Source organism: Corapipo altera, unplaced genomic scaffold (genome assembly GCF_003945725.1).
Source record: "Corapipo altera isolate COAL_440 unplaced genomic scaffold, ASM394572v1 44, whole genome shotgun sequence".
In the NCBI taxonomy this organism is placed as follows: Eukaryota; Metazoa; Chordata; class Aves; order Passeriformes; family Pipridae; genus Corapipo; species Corapipo altera.
This window is the reverse complement of record NW_020884880.1, coordinates 17,749,096-17,772,099: the sequence shown is the minus strand read 5'-3', so window position 1 is coordinate 17,772,099 and position 23,004 is coordinate 17,749,096. Positions and strand designations below refer to the sequence as shown.

General features: G+C 41.8%; 1 protein-coding gene across 8 annotated transcripts in view; it reads right to left on the bottom strand.

The window, feature by feature from the left end:
* RARB (retinoic acid receptor beta) overlaps positions 1 to 23,004 on the bottom strand; it is a 328,154-nt gene that overhangs the window by 20,782 nt on the left and 284,368 nt on the right. For all 8 annotated transcript variants that reach the window (XM_027638985.1, XM_027638986.1, XM_027638989.1 and 5 more), the window contains one exon: positions 541 to 701. In XM_027638985.1, the coding sequence (XP_027494786.1) occupies positions 541 to 701 (161 nt within the window). The remainder of the gene's footprint in view (positions 1 to 540; positions 702 to 23,004) is intronic.

Sequence of the window (23,004 nt, the reverse complement as noted above, 5' to 3'; positions counted from 1 at the left end):
GTCCTCTGCAGAGCCAGGAGTTGGACTCGATGATCCTTGTGGGTTCCTTCCAACTCAGGATATTCTTTGATTGTACGAACAAACTTCAAATGAGCAATTTGGAAACTGGTTTATACTTAGACATTTCATATTTTCCTTGACCTTGGTAGCTTTGGGACTATCACCAGTAATCCAGCAGCATTTAAGAACTCCCTACACCTGCAAAGTTGTAATCTGCTGACGCACAAGCAGAGATCACGTCTTTGGGAGCCAACAAATTTCTAATGAATGATGGAATGTAATTGACTCATGGACTCCAAGCTCGTCATTTGGCTGGATTAATCCTTCAGTCAGTCTCTCATGATAGGGCTAAGTAAAGCTTACAGTTAAGTGCAATTTCTCTTCCCCAGCATGCGTTTGCACACATATCTGTGTTTTTTCATGACTAAGGAGGTGCGAGGAGTGCATCTACTACTGCATCTATTTAGAATGCCTGAAGCCTCCGAAACTCACATAAATTCCAGGCACATTCAGAATGTATGTGACTCAAACCATACTCACTGTAGTGTATTTTCCCAGCTGGCAGAGTGAGGGGAAGGTTTCCTGGTGAGCTTTCCGGATCTTCTCAGTGAGATCATCCAACTCTGCTGTCATTTCATAGTTTTCTGTGGACTCCTGCTTTGAAGGTTCCTTCTTCTTTTTGTTTCTATCATTTCTGACAGCTGTAGAAAAAGCAGAGATACAGATCACATGGGGTTATTCAGATCAACCCATGCTGCTTTTGCTGCTCTATTTCAAAACACTGCAAGATGCTTTTATATTAGACATGAATTATTTTAAGTGAAGAGAAAAATGTTATATGCAGAGAGAGCAGTAATGCAAGCTTAGTTATTTAAGAATAATTTAACAATTAAATGTAACAGGTAATGATGAAACCAAACTTGCACCAGTGTTTGTTTTGGAGGTACCATCACACTCCCACAGTACCTAACTTTCAAGGAGGTCTACTGCAACTTAATATACAATGTGTCTCAGTAACTTTGCGAGGTGGGATTTTTTTCACTGTATCACTACAGCTGTGCATGGTGAACGGTGAAGTTCTCTGTAGTGATGCATTTGGTATTTCACTGGATGTGAACAACACTAAAAAAAGACCGCAACTGTCTTTCTTCTTAAATATCTCAGTATGGAAGACAACAAACCCCCATACTAATACAAGCTCCACCAAGCAAAAGTTACTTAAAAGGAAAGTTAAATGTGAAAACAGTAAATGAAAGAAGATGAAACATGTTAAACTCAAGCTCTGAAGATCAAAGGAGAAGCACAAACACTTGAAAGAGTAAAAATGGCAGTGAAGCTATCTAAAGTTGCTTGCCATCTGCTTCTGCACTCAGATCAGCCTTCTACCTTCCCCCGGCCGTGGGGGATTACTGGAAATATGCATCGTGCAGCACTCGTGCTGTAATTGATTTCCCACATATTTGTGTTTTGTAATAAAATATGACAGCTGCTCCATCACCATGCTACTCTTTGTTCTTTTAATGAAAATAGCTTAATTTTACAAAATGTGCCCAAGAGATAAGCCTATGTCCACAGTATTGCCAGTAATTGTGAATTTTATCAAGAGACTTGTTGTTAGCTAGAGTTAACATCTTAAGTGCAACCAGATGCATAAGGCTTTACAACAAAGCCAAGCAAAATCAATCCCTCTCCCCAGAGATCCCATGTCAATATTAAACACCCTGAAGACTAAATGTTACTGGATAAATAAAACCAATCCTAACATTATTAGTGTTCAAAACCTCATGATATTTAAAACAAGGCCCTAAACTCAGAGGGTGTGGCTGGTGGGTTTTGGCACATGTGAGGGTAGTCAGGGATTTTTGGATGGTCAAAGATCTGCTGATTCTTATTTGTACTGTCCTGCCCCAGAAAGTGCATCTATCTGTGCTGTAGGGAGGGAAGCACAGAGCCATCTCCTTGCCAGCTCTTTTCCCCTGTGGGTTCCCCAGGCCCATCTCCACATCTTTTGTGACTGCTTCCTACATGCCACAGAGCAAACCATAAATCATCAGAAGGAGCAGACAAAATAGTGGGCTGGGAAAGCATCAGAGTCAGGGGCATCTACAGAAATAACATATTGTATGTAACAGAAAACAAGGATTAGATGTGATGAATATTGTTTCTCCTTCATGAGGCCATTAGGCACATACTCCATGCAATCTACAGCTCTGGTTTTCTCACTAAAGGTTTGACTTTGCAACCGAGAGACCTCTGACCCAGATCATTCACATATTTTAGGGATAATCTTGACTTTAACTGTGTGACAAACCTGCACTGAAGTCAGTCATGTGCTTGGCTGGATCAGGGTTTGGATGTTGAGCACCCCATTGGATTAAAGCCTAACCCTGAACACCAGGAATTTTGGTGTTCAGAGAACACAGATCCAAAGGAGGCCAGGAAGGGTGGATTGAAAAGGCACCTTCTCGTGAAAGTTCAATGCTAGCAGTGTAGTCAGGTTTAGAGGAGTAGACTGGATCTCCCCTGCTTCCTTTTATAAATATTCTCCAAAAGCCAGCGCCCTGATTTGTTTGCTGGATCCCAGATCAGAGAACAAGCATGGTATTTTGCATTGTAAAAACATCCGGGACCGACAGGTACATCTCAAGTGCTGCAAACTGCCACTGCACTTCAGAAGCAAATCCTAATCACTGCTGTACTTGGGAGATAAAAGAGCTCCTTGGAAAATTCTGTAAACTCCTACACAACTGCAAAGAGCAATAAGCCTTCGTCATAAAGCCCCATTTACTTATAGCTCTACAAGCTGAGTGACAAATTTGCCAAACAGGTGGCCCCAGCAGCTACTTCCCTCAACAGCTTTGAACTCCTCATGGAAGATCAATGCATTATTTAGGCCAGGCTTCGAAGCAAGTGCCAAGAGCTCCCACAGACTAGGAGATAACTCTGGCAGGAACCGTACCATGTTCCTGTGCTACCCCAGCACTGCTCCCTCTGCAGCTGTACCTGAAGTCCCATCCCCTTCAAAGGCCAACAGAGGGGAACTCTGCTGGTCAACCCTCCTCAGCAAATTGACACTTTCTTTTTGGATGCAAATCATTAAAGGGTAAGAAGGGGAGAAGTAACACATCCTGAACACTAAGAACAGGTTTTGTTCATCATTAACTTTCTCATACGATTCTGATAGCTTTTATAATAATTATAAACCCTGAATAACATTTATTTTCTTGCTTTATTCACTAAGACTGCATTAGACATAGTAGTGTTTCTATATACCCTGTAAGAAACTGTAATAACGTGCACCCAGGCTCCAAAAGTACAAAGAATTTTGATAACCCTGAACTATTAAGCAGATTTAGCTACAAGTACAATTCAACTCAAAAAAGAGAAAAAGATTAAGACAACACTATGTTTAAAAGAGTTAAATAAAAACACAAACACACACATTTACCCTGTAAATTTAAAAACCATCACTGCTCTGGGAACAGGAACTGTCACACCGCATGTGGGAAGGATTCTGGATTACAGCTTATGCTTATTTTACATAAGTCACACCTTTTTGTATCTTGATCTTTACATGCATATGATCACATCAATCCCTGATGAAATTCCACTGCCTTTTAATGATGATACGCCAGTGATGAATCTGTGTCACAGTTAATGCTACCATAGAAAACTCGGGTTATGAATTTCATTACTTGTGCACTAAATTCCGACTTGATGGCTGCATTATTTAGGAGCCCCCAACAGGGGACAGTATGTAAGCTCTCTTGCCCTGAGAGAAATTCTGGAAGTTAAAAAACCTTACACAAACAAATAAAGTGGTGGTGTGGGGAAAGAGAATGAAAAAAAGATGTATCTTGATACGTGAGGAAGCCAGGTCTCAACACTGCTTGGACGGCTAAGCAACACATACCCACACCTGAGCACGTCTGCTCCGATCCATCTTCCTGTGACAGCTTCCCTGTCCCCTCAGCACACATGCTAGGACTTGCACTTCCACACCCAGAAACCTCCAGGCAGCAGCAGCAGGATTCGCAGGCTGGAGAAGGCACTTTTGGCTACCTTAGGTTTAAGGACCAGCCTCTACCTTCAAATGTCCAACCCCCTAACCTGATGGTAGAGAGGTAAAACATCATCTCTTGTTCCATTCAATCTGTTCTCCTCAGCCCAGGTTTGCCATGTTTTTCTTAGCCTCAGATACACTTTCCCTCTTCTGCTTGAAGTGATGGGCTTCAGAACAAAAGTTGCAGGAAGGATGCACCTGTTTTTCAAGGAAAGCAGAGTCTGCTGTAGATGAAACTAAGTATAGAAAAGACACAAATGTCTTCCCTCTGAGAACCCTGGTGCTCTCATTTAGTAACCACGTAGCAATTCTCCTGCTTGAGCAGGATCATTTCAAGCATGTCATAATGCAGGGAATCGGTCAGTCTTAAATGCAAGCCCCTCAGGTCCACCAAACTTAGCTACTGCTTGGCCTAAGAAAGTCTGGGATCTGGCTCAAGAGGTTTAGACAGTTTCTAGATAATCAAGTAAAATCATGGAATAGCCAGTGTTTGTACACTCCTTTCTCAAAGGTGGCACAAACATTTCCAAGGGAGAAGAACCTGCTGCTTGCAATGCAATTTTTCCAATTACTTGCATACCCTGTGTTTCCTGAGATGCCCAGAAGATAGACAGACAGAACCTTTCATATATTATAATGATTAATCAGCTATAAATTCATGACTTGAAATGCTATCATTGCAGTTTTGCCTCTCTGAGATCTCCGTGACCTTTGAAGAGCTCTGTGTACTAGTTAACTAGTTTTGTTCCTGTAGCAACAACTACTAGTGCTTCCAGTTAGTTCACATTCCTGTAAAACCACACTTCTCTTGTCCCCAAATATTTTGGAAGTTACTCGTTAAGCTAACAAACCTCAAAAGCACCATAAAGCACACAGAGCAAGTCAGTAATTGCACAGTGCTGGGCGCAAGGTAGGTTTGCAGAAAGACTCCTTTTGTTTGCAAACCCCCATGAGAAGAGAAATGGGAGGTGAACTGAGGCAGGAACGCTGCAGACCTGCCAGTTCTCCCTCCTGGGCAGAGGCTTGCTCTCCCGCCTGCCCTCCTGCCCCCTGGGAAGCCCATCTGTCCCTTACCGAACACCAGGCAGCCTTGGCAGGCAAATGGTGCCACACGCGGCAGTGGGACCAAAGCTCAGCACTGCAGCTGGGGATTCCAGGAGCACCAAGTTGTTTGCTAGGGTGGAAACCCACAAGCCTTGCAAGGCTCTTTCACACTCTGGCTTCTCCAATTCCAGAAGTAGCTGCTAAAAAATTTCTAATTCTGCACAAGTTAGCAGCTGTGGACAATTTCAGCCAAATATGCATAACGCTTACCTATTGCCAGTGCCAAGTTTGCTCCACCAGGATCAATGCCCCACATACACCAAGCATTACTCTTCAATAAACTGCACTGGTGGTATTGAATGGCAGTCCATAAGGATATCTTTCCCAACAGTTACCTTGGTAAACTTCAAAACAAGGGAGACTTAGCAATCCTGATACCGCTCTGCTGCTGAACGAGGCTCTCTGACCCCATGGTCAAAGCCAGCACGCAGCTGGGCATCCCAGGCAGCTCCCAAGCCCAGGAGTTGATAGAAGCAGGCATAGAAATGGGAAAATTCGAGGAGGTTGATTTTCCCATCTCCAGTGTAAGTAAAGGAACAAAATAACCAACTTGAAAGCCACACAAGAATGCTTGACAAACCGACAGCCATCAAATCAGAACACTGAGACTCCCGTCTACACGTTAACAGCAGTGCAATCGCAAGCCAAACATATTAAAATATGCAGAACACCAGGTAGTTATAAATAGACTGATTTTCCTACGTCGTGATTTCCAGATGAAATAATGTTTTCTTTTAGGCAAAACAGCTCAGTATTAAAAAAACCCAGGAAACTATTTTAAAACAAATTCCCATACCAAAACTGGGCTTTGACATGTGGAGAACGATTGAAGGCAAAGCACATTTCAAACACAAACCTCTCATTTCTAATGGACAAAGCCACTAGCAAGAACACAGTTGCACAAGGGGCTTACAAAACCAAAACACATTGAAACCTGCATACTTTGTAGCTGATTTAGAGAAATCAACCATGTCAGCTGTTGGGTAACATTTGCCACGAGAAAACATCTCAAATTAAGTGAGATACTATCTCTCTACAGACACATATCAAAATTAACAGGGAGCACAGAGAAACAATCATGGAAGACATTTCATAAGCACCTGGCACGCTATCATTTTTCCCCAGGCACAGAGCGAGCACATATATTACAGAATTCAAGCCCCCCCCCGGGTTTCCTATTGAGAGATAACATTCGGCTATGGCAAACCCGCCCCGGTCCATGCACCAGGAGCCTCAGTTCAACCACAGGGGAACACACCACAGATCCAGAGGACATCGTCCTGTCAGCTGCCTTCACGTACACTGGCCCTTCCAGTCACTGGTGGTATTTTTTTTTTTTTTTTTTTGAGGAAGGTGAATCTGAACTCTGCCTTGCAGCTTTGTATTATTCATTACATAATTGCTATGTTTTATTAGAAATATGATCTATTATAACCTTGAATACGGTAACTTAAATGACATTGAAAATTAGATTATTCTGATTATTAGAGAAGTGAGAAAGGTACTAAACATTTGTAAGGCTGATAATCAATCAGTGTACCCATCTGAGTGCAATAAAAATCAATCAGGAGCTACTGTGTTTAAATCTAATTTTTTAAGCATGACATTTTCTTCTGAGTTTCTTTTTTAAATGTCACCCTCTTCTACAACAGTGATTGATTCTATCCCCAGGGACAGTTAACTCCAACTGTTTTATTCATTGCACTGAGCTCTTGGATCCACAGTCTTTTCTAAATATCAAATTAATGACAACAATAATATTTTCATCAAAATGTGAAATTCAGAAATAGGCATTCATGGAATCAAAGCAGCAAGAAGCATGGCAGTGTATTTAAATTGCTTCAAATACCAGGGACCTTTCAACTAGCAAGCAGTGTACTTTATTTAACACAGAAAATGGCAGAATTCTGTGTCCCTCCAGTTCTCTTCTTTACCCCCATAAAAGAGAAGGCCAAGAATTTGCTTGTTTAAAACATAATTCATTTAGAAATGTTTCAGAAGTGAACAATGAATCACTGGCTATAGGGAGGCTGTGAGTAATTACCTATGCCTTCAAAATAACCTTATTAGGCTATTGTAAGTATAGGGGAGACCTTTGATACCTATAGCCTAAGGGCCTCTATTTTTCCATTCATGCACAGGGGATTTATATGGTTATATCCTATTATAACTGACGAAAGCAACACATCTCCCATTTATGTATGAGGATAACTGCGGGGTTAATATATCAAGAACTGAGTTATAAGAACAGGTTTCATTATATGAATGAATGATACAAATGGATGCTCTACAGCTTTATTTAACTGGCCTGAAACTTGATCTGTGGTTTCAAGGATTCCCATCAGACCGAAAATTTTATTTTTGACATGAAATTTGGCACCTGCTATTGTCACATTCCTGAAATATTAGTAAAGGGAATGAGCAAAAAAAGGAGTTTCTAGCCCCTTGAAGAAAAACAATACCAACTGAAATCAGACTTAGGACCAAAACTGGAAAGCTAATGCACAACAACAGGCTGAGAAAAATATCCCTTGAAAATAGATGAAAGGTATGCCTTTGGTATTCTTTTATCTATTTATTTTAAATTATTAATTATATTGTTTCACTTTCTTTTTTTTTAATTATTAAGACATCCAGAAGCCAAAAAGAGCAGCTAGCATACTTGAGATATCTAGAACTGCCAATCCAAGACCCAAAACCACTGCTGAAGGAAAACAAATGTTTCTACGGGCAGATTTGGCTTGAATGTTGCAGGAAAGGACAAAAAAAACCCACAACAATCCAAACACCGAAAGCCCTTAACCTGTTTCCAAGTGTATAAATATACCACTAATGCCGACCTTTATATTGACTATAGTATTTCAGGACTGGTTCAAGTTCTGAAGAATATGCCAAACACAGTAATAACTGCCCAAAGAATAAAAATCAGGACTCCAGAAATACAAATGGAAACCTCCCCAAACAGGTTCTAAGAACAAATGAGAAAAGAAGTTGCAAAAACAGAAATATAGCAAACAAGTGGAACAAAACCAGAAGAAAATGTGTTTTGCAGTATGTAAGTGTGGGCAGGCAGAGGAAAGAGCACAAGGAGCAGCTGAGTCAGAGCCAGGATGTACAGGGAACAGCATCTATACCATGAAATGAAATGAAAGCAGACTCTTTGGTATCCCTTACCATCTCTCTACATACTGCAACCAAAGTAGGTGGAGAGATGCGATTATACCTTTAATGATAAACTGTTTAAATAGCATTTGCTCTGTGATTTCCATTTTCAAAGTGCTTTAATGTCATCAACTAATTGACAGCGTGAAACAGGATAATCCACACACTCTTAGCAGCTGATGTTTAAAGAGCTATTGAAGGTTGTTAGCATTAACAATTGCAGGCAGAATAAATAACTAATATTCCCATGAAGATCCACCAACATATCTGCAATGGAAATAGCCTAGCCATACTCATTGACTTGGATAAAATTTACTCACTGATAGATTTATATCTGTATTTCACATAAGCAACACCTCAAGTTACTTAATATAGTCAGAAATTCCCATATGCGAGATGGAGCATCTCCACAGGCAGGTCTTGCAATGTCCCTGTGTATCTTGTGCTGCTGTTGAATTAACCTACTCACCTGTCATTCCCTCCCAGTTCCTGTCCTGCCCCATCTCTCTCAGTATTCTGCATGAAATCAGTCACTTCCCTATTCTCAACAAAAACCCTACAATTTTTATTAAGATCTACCATGCCACTTGCAACAGATTTGCAGAGTAATAGCATCCTCCCCTTCCCTACTCAGTGCTGGAATGGGAAGGAGCTTTGGGAATCAATCACTCCATCTAGGGAGGTTTCCCAAACTTACAGGGCTTCTGTGGGTAACCCACCATGAAATGCCAGCCTGCAGCAGAATCCCCATGAAACTCAAACCCTCAGAGAAACAAAGTATTGTGCTTACTATCTACTGTTTTGGCTGCCAAGATCCAAGTAGATTTACTAGTAACTTCTGTGGCAGTCTAGATAAAATTCTGCATGCAGCTGGTTAAAGAGAAATACTCTGGGGAACCAGAGGACAGCTTTTCTGGAATTGCAGTGTCTTAACACGTTAGCTAAAAATATACAAGACCACAAGAGCAATGTGATTATTCTTTCTCTTCTTTACAGCTGAAGTGACCAAATGTATACACAGCAGCTGAAAAACATTTCTAAACACTCAGCCTGAAAATAAATTTCTATTAAGCCATAGTGAGTTTCTTTTACCATAGGCCAGGTAAAGAAAAAAATCCCTAAATTTCAAACTCTGAACTTTCAGTCAGAAATCACTAAGAGGCCATTAAATCTGTCTCATCTGATTTCAGCTGTTCAAGTGCCCTTTCGAGCTACCTTCTCAAAGCAACTGCCCTTTTGAGCTACAATTTTGAAGCCTGGTATACTAACTCTTTATGGATAACTGATTACAGGTAAAAATACCCTGAACCTGACCTTTCTCTCCAGGTCACCAAAAGGTAAATCAGTCTACTCATCTACACATATTACATGAATTTCTCTTAGGAGACAGTTATGGTAGTACAATGCCTCACAACTGGGAGATGCTGGGGTTATCCAAAGTCCTCAATTCAATTTGTTGGGCATTATCCAGGACCACTGATGGCCAGAGAAGTGCATGGCTGCAAGCTAAGACCAGACACTGCACCCTATTCCTGCCCACTGCCTGGCCTGACTGCAGCACTTTACACTTCAACCTGCTGCAGCTATTTTATTTCTCCTCCTAACACACACAGAAGAAAAGAACATTACTTGTGTTTTACTTAACTGGAAAGCTACCCACCATGACAAATTGCAAGCTCTTTCCTGACAACACCATTAACAGACTCCTTCAACTAAACAGCTTTCCATAATAAGCGCATTCATTCAACATAATGACTGAGTCTCAGCTACAGGACAAATTCCGATCACGTATGGTAAAACTGACTTTATGGGACAGCAAATGGAAAGGCTACGAAAAAAAATAAAAAAGGAGGTGAGCTGGAAGACCCCTTCCCTTTCCTTGCACATGGACATTTAGGACCCAGGGCAATGGCTCCGCAGAAGGAAGAGCAGAAGTTCAGTAACAATACCAAGACAGCGTGTCACTGCATTTCTCCATTTTATTATGGGTGGTGTCATGCAGCGAACACAGTCTAGCTTTCCCCAAAGAGGGTTCACTCCTACATTACTTACCAGAATTAAAAATAACAGCCCCAACTTATCCCCACTGCTGTTTTTGTCTTGCAGTGGTGCTACTCCACCGATCGCAGCGGAGTCCTATTAGTGCAGAACTACAGTAGCGTAGTGGGAGATCAGGTCTAATATCGGTATCTGCAGATGGATAACACCGCATTCATACCTAAGTTTCATTTCTTTGTTTTGCCCCCAAGGCTAAATTTCACATTTGTACCTCCTGGTGCCTTGTGCAATTGTGTAAAGGTGCATCTAGCGAGAGAGCTGCCAACTGACAACACGTCTGAAGAGGCTTGCGTGCGCGGCGTACTTCATCAAGCACAAAGAACACATTGCCTCCCGCAACCGTAAATTGAGCTCATGAAGGCGGAGGAACAGTTGTTCCCGGCATGTTTTAAGAAAGGGAGCTGCAGTCTTGAATCGCAGCGTTAGCCTGCACTACAGCTTGCAGCCCTGGCCTCCCACTAGGCCAGGGATAATAAAAGCAAAGAAATAGCTCAGCTACTATTTACCTATTCCTCTGAAGCAAATGTGCAAAACACGCCATTATGAACTTACATTCCTTCCTAAGGGCAAAGGCTTGCTGATACTCCTACTACTAAAACAAAATAAAATAGAATTGAGATTGGGAGGTTATTTCCATCTCTCAAGGTGTCAGGATTGGCCTCCAAAGTGGAGGCAGGGGGGACAGAGCGTGAGCCCCACAACCACACTCAACCTCCCTGCTTGGGCTTCCCTCCCGACTGCCTGAAGCTGCTGCCGAATGACCTGCTCCACCATGAGAGGCAGCCCAGCAGCAAGAGAAGGGAAGAACTGTACCACTTAATCAGGTGGACCTAAAAGCACTGCAAGATCAGCCAAAAAAAATTGCCTGTTTAAGTCTCACACTGATGCACAGTCCAACACAGCTGGTGGGCCAGTACTGGCCAGGGGCCTTGGACTGCAGGTGGGTTGGATTTTTTAAAGAACAGTCCCTGTTTTTTAAACTGTTTTGCCATATTACTACAAGAAAAACTTCATCAAACAGGAAAATAGCATGCTCAAACAACACTACTGCGTCTCACGGCATTGTAGTGTGTTGTTTACATCCTCTCCCTTCCCAAAAGCTGAGCAACTGGAATAAACAATCTGAAGATTTGTCGTTAGGGTGGAGTGTTTTTTCTTAGGATTACATCGTCTTCTTTTCACAAACTGGAACTTAAGGAGAAAGCAAGGAGTGAGGTCAGGGGACTTCTTTTTCTTTCCATCTCAGGATTTCAGGAAAGCCGCACAGAGCCAGCCAGCAAGCTCAGGGAGCGTCAGGCTGGCAACATCACTGGATTCCCATAAAAGCCCTGCTGAAGCTGGCTGCTGCCACAGGTAAACAAGTTTATTCACTTTCAGCTTTAGCATCTCACTGCCCACCCTGAAGCACTACACCCACGAGCTGAGGTACTTGAAAGGCCTTCACCTCCCAGGTTTTTCTTTGGATCCCTTTCTGCCCATGCATGGCACTACTCGGCACTGAGCCCCAGCCAGGCTCAACCTGCAGCAGCTGACGCCCCAGCTCACAGCCAGGATCTCTGTGCCTGGGACAGCAGCCGGTTTTGCTCTTCGAAGCAAATGGTGACTGGGAGACAAAGGCTGTTGTTTGTATCTTTAATAAACATTGCTCCATCCATAACTCACATGCAGAAATACTGCTTCTCATCTATTAATGCAGGCTCTCCAGACATCTGTACTCCTGCTTTATGTAGAGGCAAAAGCATCACAGCATTACGGGGTCGAATTCCCTTAACACACCTGCAGCAACCTCAGCTGTTTCAGCACTCACGTTATGACATGAATCACTCCACAAGCCTGCACCTAATTATCAGACTGTCTATTTTGATATATCTTATCTTTTATGTACAATGCCAAAGAAGTTCTTCTAAAATACATTCCAACTATTCTTTCATTTAAGAAAAAAAAATTGCTTTCTTGTCTGGGACTGTAATTCTAAAATAGCAGGAGTAAGCGGACCAGATTATTTTAAAAAGAAGGCATGCTAGTAACTACAGGACTGGCTTAAAGAGCTTAATTCCATCAGACAGGGTCAAGCAGCATCAAATCCTGATTTCTCTGTAAGATCTTTTAAATATCCCCAGTAAAGCCAGCACATAACCTTTTTACATTAAGCACTTTCACAGTGCACCAGATCAGCCTGATGTAGTGATCATACAAGGAGCAAAGCAGACAGACACTTTTTTCCAGGAAACAGTAAGATACTAAAAAAAGCAGCCTTTTTATTGTTGATTTGAAATCAAAGTGATTACTGAGGGCTCTCCAACTTCCAGGGTAAGACTTAGTCCACACAAGGGAGTTCATTTTGAGAAGCCAAACAGGCAGCAGGTCAACACAGAGTTAACTCAATAAAATAATAATTTCTACTTGGATAAACTGACCTAGTTTTTCCAGACTTCTCCATGAAAACAAAGGATGCAACTTGGACATGAGATGACATCTGAAAGGGAAGCCAAGGGCTGGGCAAGGAGACTGAATTCAACACAGAGCTGGTCGTTAACTAAATGAGGGTGGTGGTCCCTAGTTGGCATTAGAAATGACTACCGAGCACAGGATTAACTGGCATTACTAGTGGTTCCTACCCCCATCTTATCCCATTCGTGCCAATTACAAATCTTTCATGTCCTTCAACAGTGTGGGTTTGGGCCCTGAACTCATCATCCACAGGTTGGATGCCTCCTTGCAGCTAGGATGGTCTTCTCCAAGACTGGTAAGTGCAAGATGCAAGACACGCTAACAGAAGGGTTTCTACAAGGTCCTCAGAATATTATTCCAGAGCTACAACTGTCATGGGATGCACTGGCTGAAAACTCAGATTTCCAAAAGCAGAGGTTTATTCAGTTCCTGAAAGAGCTGCCGAACATCCACCTGCCCAGCCAGCTGCAGGACTGCCCCAGAGCCCCAGGTTGCGTAGCAGACACAGCGCAGGCAAGTCCCCCAGGGCCTGCAATGCACATCGTGGAGGACAGGAACAGACAAGGCTCCTTCCCGGCCCCCCTCATAACTCATCCTGAGATTTTGCAAAACAGAACAGTGAGGACAACTCTGCATTTCGGGATTCAACCCAGTGCTATTTTTCTGCAGAGCCTTGTTGTGCTGGAACACCTCCAACCAGCTCAAGTTAAACAATTTGCCCAGAGAAAATGTTCAATGAAGGGGAAACATAAAAGTATGTACAGAAAGAGGCCTGAGTCCCCCTCTTTTCTAATCCATCACACAGCATTAGAGATTAAATACTCATTAAAAATATATATAATAAACTGTTAAGACAGGATATCTAATGATTCCTCTTAATTGCCTCGCTTTTCCCACACCTCAGTTTCTAAGGAATATTTTTAAATATTCCTCCTCCATAAGTGCAAGGCCCCTTTACCATGGGGTTACCTCACCATTTCATCCCCTCAGCAAGAAAGAAGACCCCAAAAGTCATGGGGTTTAATACTGCATACCCTGTAAGAGGCAGCTGATATGTCTGTACAACTTTATGTATTTTCATGGCTTACAGTGCTTTAATTCTAGCAGGAAAAATGTTCCTAATAAACATGTGAAGTAGCTATAACTGACTCAGAAAACAAGAGGAAAAGTTGCCAAGAAAAAACTTTGACTCTCTTTAGGACAGGCAGAATTTAAGCCTTCTGCAGAATTAAAGGAATAAAATATTTATGCTTATTCTCCTCTGTCCCTGTGTACTTTTGCCTGTGTTATGAGAGAGGTTTGAACATAAAGGGGCTTCTTTTTCTTAATAACAGCTATCCTCTTGCTTTTACTTTTTATCTTTTTTATTATTATTGTTTGCACTCCTTTTCAATTTAAAATTGTGTTCTGGATGTTCTGACTTAATAGCACTGTTCACCTGAAGAAGCATCCAAAGAGGGGGGAAAAAAAGAAAAAATATGCATTGAGTTTCTCTTCCAAATTACCAAAAGGGACAAATCAAACATCCTTCCCGTAGAAAAGAGCTGTCAAAAGACTCTTATGAACTAGCACATGTTAACGTCACTTGTTCCAGGGATCCGGATCATGCGAGTTTGATCCCTGAGCTACTCAAAGGGATGACCAGATTGTGTGGCACAGTACACTAACTATGAGACCAAATACACACTAGCTTAGGACTTCCACACCTGCAAGAGACATCTAACCTGAAACACAAGAGCCCTAGCCTGCTCCCTGCCCAACAGAGAGCAACAAAAGCTCCCGTAATCTGATGCTTCATCTTCCAGCATCAATAGCTTTTCTGGATCAGGAAAAAACACAGCTTTATGAAATTTCAGATGTGATGCTTTTTTGAGTGGCTTTTCCCCTTGTGTCTCCACTAGAAGCAAAACAAACCATGTCATGGGTCACCTAGAAGAAGTGTCATGGCAAGAAAAACAGGGGAAAGACAGTTCTTGCGTGTAAGAAGCAGCTCACACAGCTACGGTGCAGTGAGGGATGCTGAACACGCGAGGTGCAGCAGTTCAGCACATAAGGATGTTCAGTTACTGCTGATTTGTCTTCCTGGGCTGATGCCTCCTCTGCTGATGTCTCTGGGTTACCAAATGGCTAAAACCCGTGCAATGCCAATATCAGCCTTTTTTTGAGATATAGAAAAAAGTCTCATGCATTAGCTAATATAAACATCTTACACTTAATTTTTAAAACCCTAAAAAATAAAAACTCAATCTTTGCTACTGGAACATCCTCTAAAAGTACACGATATATAAAAGTATTATGCTTTGTAAGAGAACACGTAACTTTGAAACATAATTTTGATTTTAAAATACAATACTACTCCCCGTAAAGTCCAGCAATTCCTAATAATTCCCACTTTTTCTACCTCTCTTACATTCTGTTACTATTTCCATAACACAAACCGTAATCAGGTAGTTGGGAGTTAAAATAAAAACATGGAGACATGAGAAGAAGCAAAGGATTTGCAGCAGCACCCACTACACCAGGGCTGACTGACAGCAGAAAATCTGTTAATGATGGAAATAGGAGGAGACAGAGCAGGTGAAAACAGTGTCTCTGGATCGACCGCTGTGTCAGGGAGTGATGTCCTCTCCCGCTCCTTCAACCGCGCAGTGATGACTTCACCAAAACTACCTGCCATGGGAATAAAGTCCATGCTTCTGCCAGAGACCTGGCACCCCAGCCATTTGACAAACTGCAAGTGTGCCCGCTGCTGAAGGAGAGAGTGAGGCGATGTCTGCAGCATTTCTGAAATGCTTTCCCTTATCATCCAGTGTTATTCAGCTGAGTATCTCTGTTTGTGATGTCTTAATCCATCCTCAGTGCTAAGTTTTCCTATCTAATTTAAGGGGTTTTTTTCAGGCTCTCAAGTTCTACCGTTAAGAGTTTCCCAAGTTTAAATACACCAAGTTCTGCCTCCAAGAAAATATTTATGGTGGAGCATCGACCTACTTAACACAGGAAAAAACAATCCAAAGCGCAAAATGCACACCACTGACTGCCAGTAATCCCTCTTCCCACAAGTTTAAAGACAAGAAATGTTTAAAAATATAATGCTTTGAAAATTATACATTTGTAATACGCTTTGTTAGTCTGTCATTTTAAATGGTTTATAAAGTCCTCCCTCAGAGGATTGGACTTAAATCATTCATTAACTTGAAGCTGATTGCTCTGTCCTGGAAAGGGGGAAGAACATGGATTTCTCAGATGTAACCCAATTTCCTACCAGAAACAAAAACAACCTGATGAAATTCAGTTACCAAAATGATCTATCATACCCCAAGCAGAAGCATAAATAAATTAAATTGCCAAATGAGCTCCTTCAGCAAAGTCTAACTTTATTGGGATTTTTAAAATTAACATTTCGCTTGCTTCAAAGTTTGAAAAAAGAAAGAGAGAAAGAAAGAAAAGTAGGTCAGCATGTTTCCCCAGCATGTCTTCCTGACTCCATTAAAACTGTCTGTCAGATGACTAACCATGCCTGTAATCCAACTAAAAGCATGTTTGCTTTCTGTTGCACTTTTTGCCAGGGGAAAGGAAGAATTCCACTTAGTTTTAATGCTGAAATTCAGGTAAATCTCTCCAAAGTCAGACAATTTCCTCACATTTACTTACCAAATCTGTTTATATCAACAACAAGCAACTGGTTATGGATGCACAGTACTGAGAAATGATCCCACAGCTCATTAAATGCCGATCAGCCACAGGCACAGCCTGTAGGGTTTTAAGCTACAACTTGTAGAAGTCAAGTTTCAGAGCTGTTGTCTGACTGACAGACTTTTCATGAGACCTAGATTTGAACATTTAAGAGCTTTCAAAAACATGCAAGCATGCAAACAAATACTAGAGTAAAGTAAGACTGGGCAAAACCATTCCTGTTCATCTTGGACCCAAGGAAATTAGAAATCTCAATGCCTTATGATCTTTCCTTTCCCTTTTATAGAATTACCAGCTGAGTGTTATTTAAGTCAGGATAAAAAAAAGTGTTATTTCTTCTGCTTGTACACCATCTACTTTAAAAAATCCTTTACACTTTCCACATGAGCGCTGAAGAACTGGAGATTAACTGTTCCAATGTATTTTAAAATGAGCATGTGATTCAAAGTCAAACTAAAAACAAATCAAGGCTATTTTTAGAGCACAGTCCTAGGGCCAGCATCCCAGCAGGAGGAGCTGCAACGTGTCAGCCGGCTTATCTCAGGCACGGCAATGGAAAACTCCCTCTGCTATAACAATTCATAGAGCGGATGAAAGCAAGTCCTAAGAACCTGACAGCAGCAGAGGGAAATCCACGGCCTCATCTACTTATGTAGAGATCTTCCAAACTGTCTTTGAGATCTTACTGGTTTCTGAGCCTCTGCTTTCTATCTTCCACACCATCAGCACAGGAGCTGCTCTCTGCAGAGAGGCCAGCATGAGCTTTGTTTCTTTTCCTGCTGCAGAGGCACCTACCCTATGCAAGACCATCTCCAGCAAAGTGATCACTAGGAAAACAAAGAAGCAAGTTTGCAGATATAAACCATCAGGAAGATGTATGCATTCTCACATATGTTTCTTCTAAAGAGAAGGACCAAATATGTGTCTCCTCTGATATGAGTCCTTCAGGCACATTCGGGTTGCTGCAGTTCAGACTTCCCAGAACTCTCGGGAACAATTTACTGCATTTCTCATGAACCTTGGCTACTGTAGATAACATTTTCAGGTTGGCCTGACAACCAAATAAGCCATGTTTAGCTTCAAGGTCCAGGACACTGGCAATTTGCTCGTTCCCAGACTGATATTTATCTCATCGACATTTCTCCATCCTTTGGATTCAATATCCCAAAATAAGAAAAAAAAAAAGGCATTCACAGGGAGCAAAAAAGATGGCAGAGAAACCACAAGGTGCCAGTAGAGAAAGCACAAGCCGCATGGCTCAACGGCAATTAGGAGAAAGAGATGCATCAAAGATGTCCTGCATCCCTAACAAGAAGATGATCCGAATGAGGAATACGAAGCAGTGAACTGAGTGCATAAAGGAAGAATGGGAGCTCTGAAACAAAGCCTTTGAGGTCATGGGATTGGGGTCTCAGCAGTTATGTCTGCATGACCAAGCAAATGTGGCCTCAGCATCGTGCTTAGGAGTGCAGGGATTGGGTAGGGACTGGCTACCTCCAGATTTCCCATCTGCTCTTACAGCAGCATTGCCCAGTACAGCACAGGGCAGAAAGGATTACCCAGGGTTTTCCTTGCCATGAAAGCTGTTGGGATACTAAACTCAAGAACAGGCAAAAGCTACCTGCAATGGCAACACAAATGCATAGAGCCAGTGTCTCCACATCTCCACATGTACAATCTGGAATAATGCTATAAATCAAAGTGGGGAACATGAAATAACAGAAAAAGGCCATGGAAAGAACAAGGTCCATGTTGAGAAGTGGTTTTGTAAAAGATATCTGCCTAAAATGCCTTTTACTGGGAAACTGACAGAAGAAAGCACGTTATGATCCCTAAACCACCCCAAAGGTGTGAAACATTAAAATTAGACCTGTCTCAGTGCCAACTGTCCTCAAGGAAGAGCTAGATCTCCAGAGAAAGTGGCACATGGCAGGACCGCCACAGAAACCTGAGCTGCAAGCACCAACAGACAGGCATTAGCCACACCATGGGCTCTGACAACATGTGCTCCCTTAAAACAAGGAAGAGTTCAGTAAGGTCTGAGGCTTTGCTAGAGCACTGAACAGTAGCACACACTTCTCTGGAGTGTGCTGCAGGTGTAACTAGAAATCAGACTGTATGCACATGACACTTTTTGCTGGCTCCAGTTATCTCCACGTTTCACCTATAACGAAAGAAAAGTTACTTGCACAAGGACTCTGTGTTGTTCAGTTGAATTTCTTCCACAGGACAAGACTAAAAGCCATTCAGAAAATCCTTTCTTACAGCACTTCTCTTTCAGAGCATGGTCAGGTACTGCAGTACAAATGATTAGTATAATAACTTTAGAAGTGTCACAAATTTAATAAAACACCTTGTTAAGGAAAAATGTAAGAAAGGCACACATTTACAGACACTGAGGACTAGGATTGATGGATGTAGACAAAGGCTGCAGAGAGCACACGAGCCCTGGTAACTTCTGCCAGGATCCGTGTTGTCATAGAGACAGCAGAGAGCGTTGAAAAGTTCACCACGGTAGCTATACCTTAGTGGATAAGTCTTAATGTAACTTCCAGCTGAGGACATGTAATCAATCTCTGTATGAGCTTATTGAAGGAATTCCCTTTATGCTTACTCAGTCCTCAAGAGCCCAAAATGAGGGAAAAGGTTTTAAAATATATATTTTACTACTTTTAAAGACAAGCCAAGCCTTAGTGCTTCCTTTGGATTGGGGGAGTAGGGGTGGTGGCAGCACAAAGATAACTGTCTCTTTGAAAAAGAAATTAAATAAAACATTAAAAACTTGATAAAGATATTCAATTAAAAAAAAAATCCAAAACACCAACACCACCAAAAAAACCCCCCAAAAACCAAACAACTTGGAAAGAGTAATTCTAGGGTAGCCTGGTAAGTTTGGTCATGTGTGCCAGTGTCTCCCTCTTTTCCCAGACATTTTCCCTACAGAGATGCTCACGGTCCTGGCATCTCACTGCTGCTCTTCTCCCATCAGGTTTAATCACCTCATTCCCTTTTACACTGCTACACATGGGACTTTCCCTGCTCTGTCTTCCCTCTCCATGCTTTTCTCCTGGCATCTCCCTCTCCAGTGGCATTTGACCGCTGGTTTACCTTTCACAGGGCAGCAGCGCCCCCTGACCCTTCTTGGTCAGCTCCGGGCTCTGTCCCACCACTTGGGAGGTATGGTATGATGGAGCCCACAAGAAGTAGCACAGAAACAGTGCCAGGGGTTGTTTATTGGTCGAGGTCTTCAATTCTCAGCTTACACAATTATGGTTTTCTATGCAAGAATGAGGGGGAAAAAAAATTGCAGCACTAGCGTGTTACAGTTTAAAGTTATAGCTATTTGCGTAATGCCTGAAAGGCAAGGAACAGAAGAAAAAGAGAACCTTAGATGCTGCACATACTTTTCCCCAACATTTTAGGATATAAGGATCAGACTAATTACCAAACAGTCCTGAGTTGAGCAGGGTTCACTAATCACACTCTGCTTGAGGAATTAGGAGAGAATTTACTTAGCCGCAACATGAAAGGTGCCAATAAATTGTTCAGCTGGAGAGTTAACATAATAAAGAAAAATCATTTTTTATGTTATTTTCTTTAGCAGTTTATTAATTGCTGCCTGAAATACTTTTCTGAGAGACAACGAGCTGCAAATGAATTCATGGGCTATTAATCTGCTGTACATGGCACTGGAGGGAAAGCTCATTAGGTGAGCTGATGCAATTACTGCTATTACATAACCATCTTCACAGAACATAGAGTAAATTATGGATAATAACATTCAATCTAAGTTGCTCCTTTAAACATTAAAGCTGGCAAGTGAAAGCTATGCAAAATCAGGGGGAAAGGCTAAAACACAAAAGAGGCAGATCCCAAAAGGAGAAAAGAAAAGCCGATCTGCTTCTTTGAAGACAACAAACCGATATGAAAATCAAGAGATGCTTGTTTAACCATGGGAAACAATGTGCAACAAGTAGAACTCAGTTCTCTACAAGAGAATTTTAATTGTATATAGATCATTTTCAGCCACCCAGCATAACAAAGTCTGCATTATCTCTGACAGAGCACAGGCTGACACTGGAGCACTGTAGGTTTTGTTGCAGGAAGACCCTTCCCATTGGCTTTGCTCTCATCTTAAAAAAAGTCTCCCTGCCAGTGATATTGAAAGTTTGGCATTAACTTTTAAAAGTTACCAATTTCTCAGTCTGAAAAAAATAAATACAACCTTTCATATCTGATCAGCAACTGAAAAAATCTCCAAACCAATACAACCTTAATGAACAAAAGGAAAAAAATGTGATCTCTATGGTTGGGGCACAGCTTCCCCACTATCTATATACTTAAATCCTTAATTTAATTAGTATTTTTTATAGTTTACATCTTTCTACCTTCAAAGCACTTGCAATACAAGGTCTCCCAGTCCCTGTAAAAAAGCACCATTTTCACCTCTCAAGTTAGGAATGACAGTCTAATCAGCTCATAGCATTTAGAGAGGAATTAGTCCCAGAACAGAATTCAGGGGTTTGTGATTTCCACTCTGATATTTAGCTCCTGCCCCTTGAGAAAGCAAGGCAAGTTAACAGGTGAGGCAACTGCACTGGAATTTCTGAAAAAGCCCCCAGCCACTGTGTGGTATTTAGGCATACAGTTAAAAATCTAACTGTAGCAAAGCAGAAACAATTCCTAAATCCAGTGCTTCCTGCTGGCTAAAAAGAATAAAAATAAATCAGTTCAGTTCTGACTAAAAGCATCTAAATAAAGATTTCATGCATTCTAATTAATTTGCTTTAAAATTACATCAGTGAAATCTGCATGAATGTCTCAAATGCAGCTATGCAGACTAGCCTTCCACTTAGCCACTCATTGAGGATGGAATCATGCTTCCCTAAGGAGTCTGTAAAAAAAATTAAATAAAAATATAAAATACAAACATGACAGTTCTTCAAGTCGATGCTTCCTGGTTGCCAATTTAAACCAGAATAAAAATAAGTAAATCCATTCATTCTATTGTTCAGTAGTAGAATGTGATCATATGTTCTAAGAAGCATGAACATTTATATATTATAAGACTTAAGCCTTTGACAAGGAGTAACAGACATTTCTGTGTGAGTTTAAAAAAACAAAAACAAATACAGAGCACAGAAACTGGATTCTCTCCTCTTTATGATAATTTCCCTGCATTCCCTCCCTTCCTCCTACCCTCCCTCCAGAGAGGTTAATTGTAAGCAGATTTACAAATCTGAACACTGCTTCAGTGCACTGAAGCAATCTGGAACAATTCTGTACCTTTATAAACATAATTTTGCTTTATTAGAGCTCACTGCAGACAACGTCTATGCCAGTAGAGAGGGCTTCTCTGCACTGCACCCTGCTATGTGGGCTGAGTTGTGTCTGATGGGATCCCAAAGATCATCAAGTACAGTGACAGTCCCTGTAGCCTGCAAATTTTATGAAAGAGAATGGAAGAGCTGCTGGGCTAAGCTGGGCAGTTATGGCAAAAGGAAACTCCCTTTTCTTCCCACTTGTACCTACAAATAATCAGTTTAGGTTTTCTTCAAGGTTTTCTTCACCTTACAAAGCATCTTGTTCCAGAATCCAGTATTAGTGTTGGAGAGTTTTGCCCAGCTTCCTGCGTGCTCCCTTAATTGCAGGAGGCAGCGCCGTATGTATGACCCCTCACCAGCTCCTGAGCACCGAGGTCCACGCATCCAGGCAACAGTGAGCTGCTTGCTGACACCTGGGGTCAGGCCAAGGATGGTGCTCCAACATCAGCTCAGAGATCATGTAATAGAAGGGCAAAGGTTACTTTCCTAAGGCTCTCCATCACATAATGAACCACTGTCAGCCTTAGTGGCCTTCTCACTTCAGCAGCAGCAAAAAAAAGAATCCTATGTGATCACCATTTGTCTCTGCTTGGTTATTTAAAAAATGAAGGGGCTGGAACAGTAAGAAGGACAGAAGTGGTCTGGAGCGGGGACAAGAGCCTCAGTTGGACCTACATACCCTTAAGAACCTACACATGAACTGAGGTAGGACAGCCAAACAGCAGTCCCCAAACCTGATGTGGTGCTGGTACATGGGCTGACTCCAGGCCATGACACCGAGAGGTGCAGCTCAGGTTGCAGAGACAGCTCAGGAGTTTCTGAAGGAAGGGTATCTGATGAGAGACAACAGGGCTTTATTTCAAGCTGTGTTTTGCCCTGCTGTAGGAAGATAAGGTAGTCATCACTAAGTTGTTTCCCCTCACACCCTTTGTCTTGTCTGTTTGGAGCACAAACTTTTTGCAACAGGAACTATACAATGAAAGTCAGTCCCTACACTAGTGGGATCCAGTTTCAGCAGGTCTCACAGATATTATCACAAGGCAAATAGCTACACTCCTGCCCTGGAGGTAGTCTTGTTATTGACCTCTCTTGATCAGATCTGGGGAGTAACAAGGGGTCCAAGATAACTTTTTTTCCCCTACACGAACA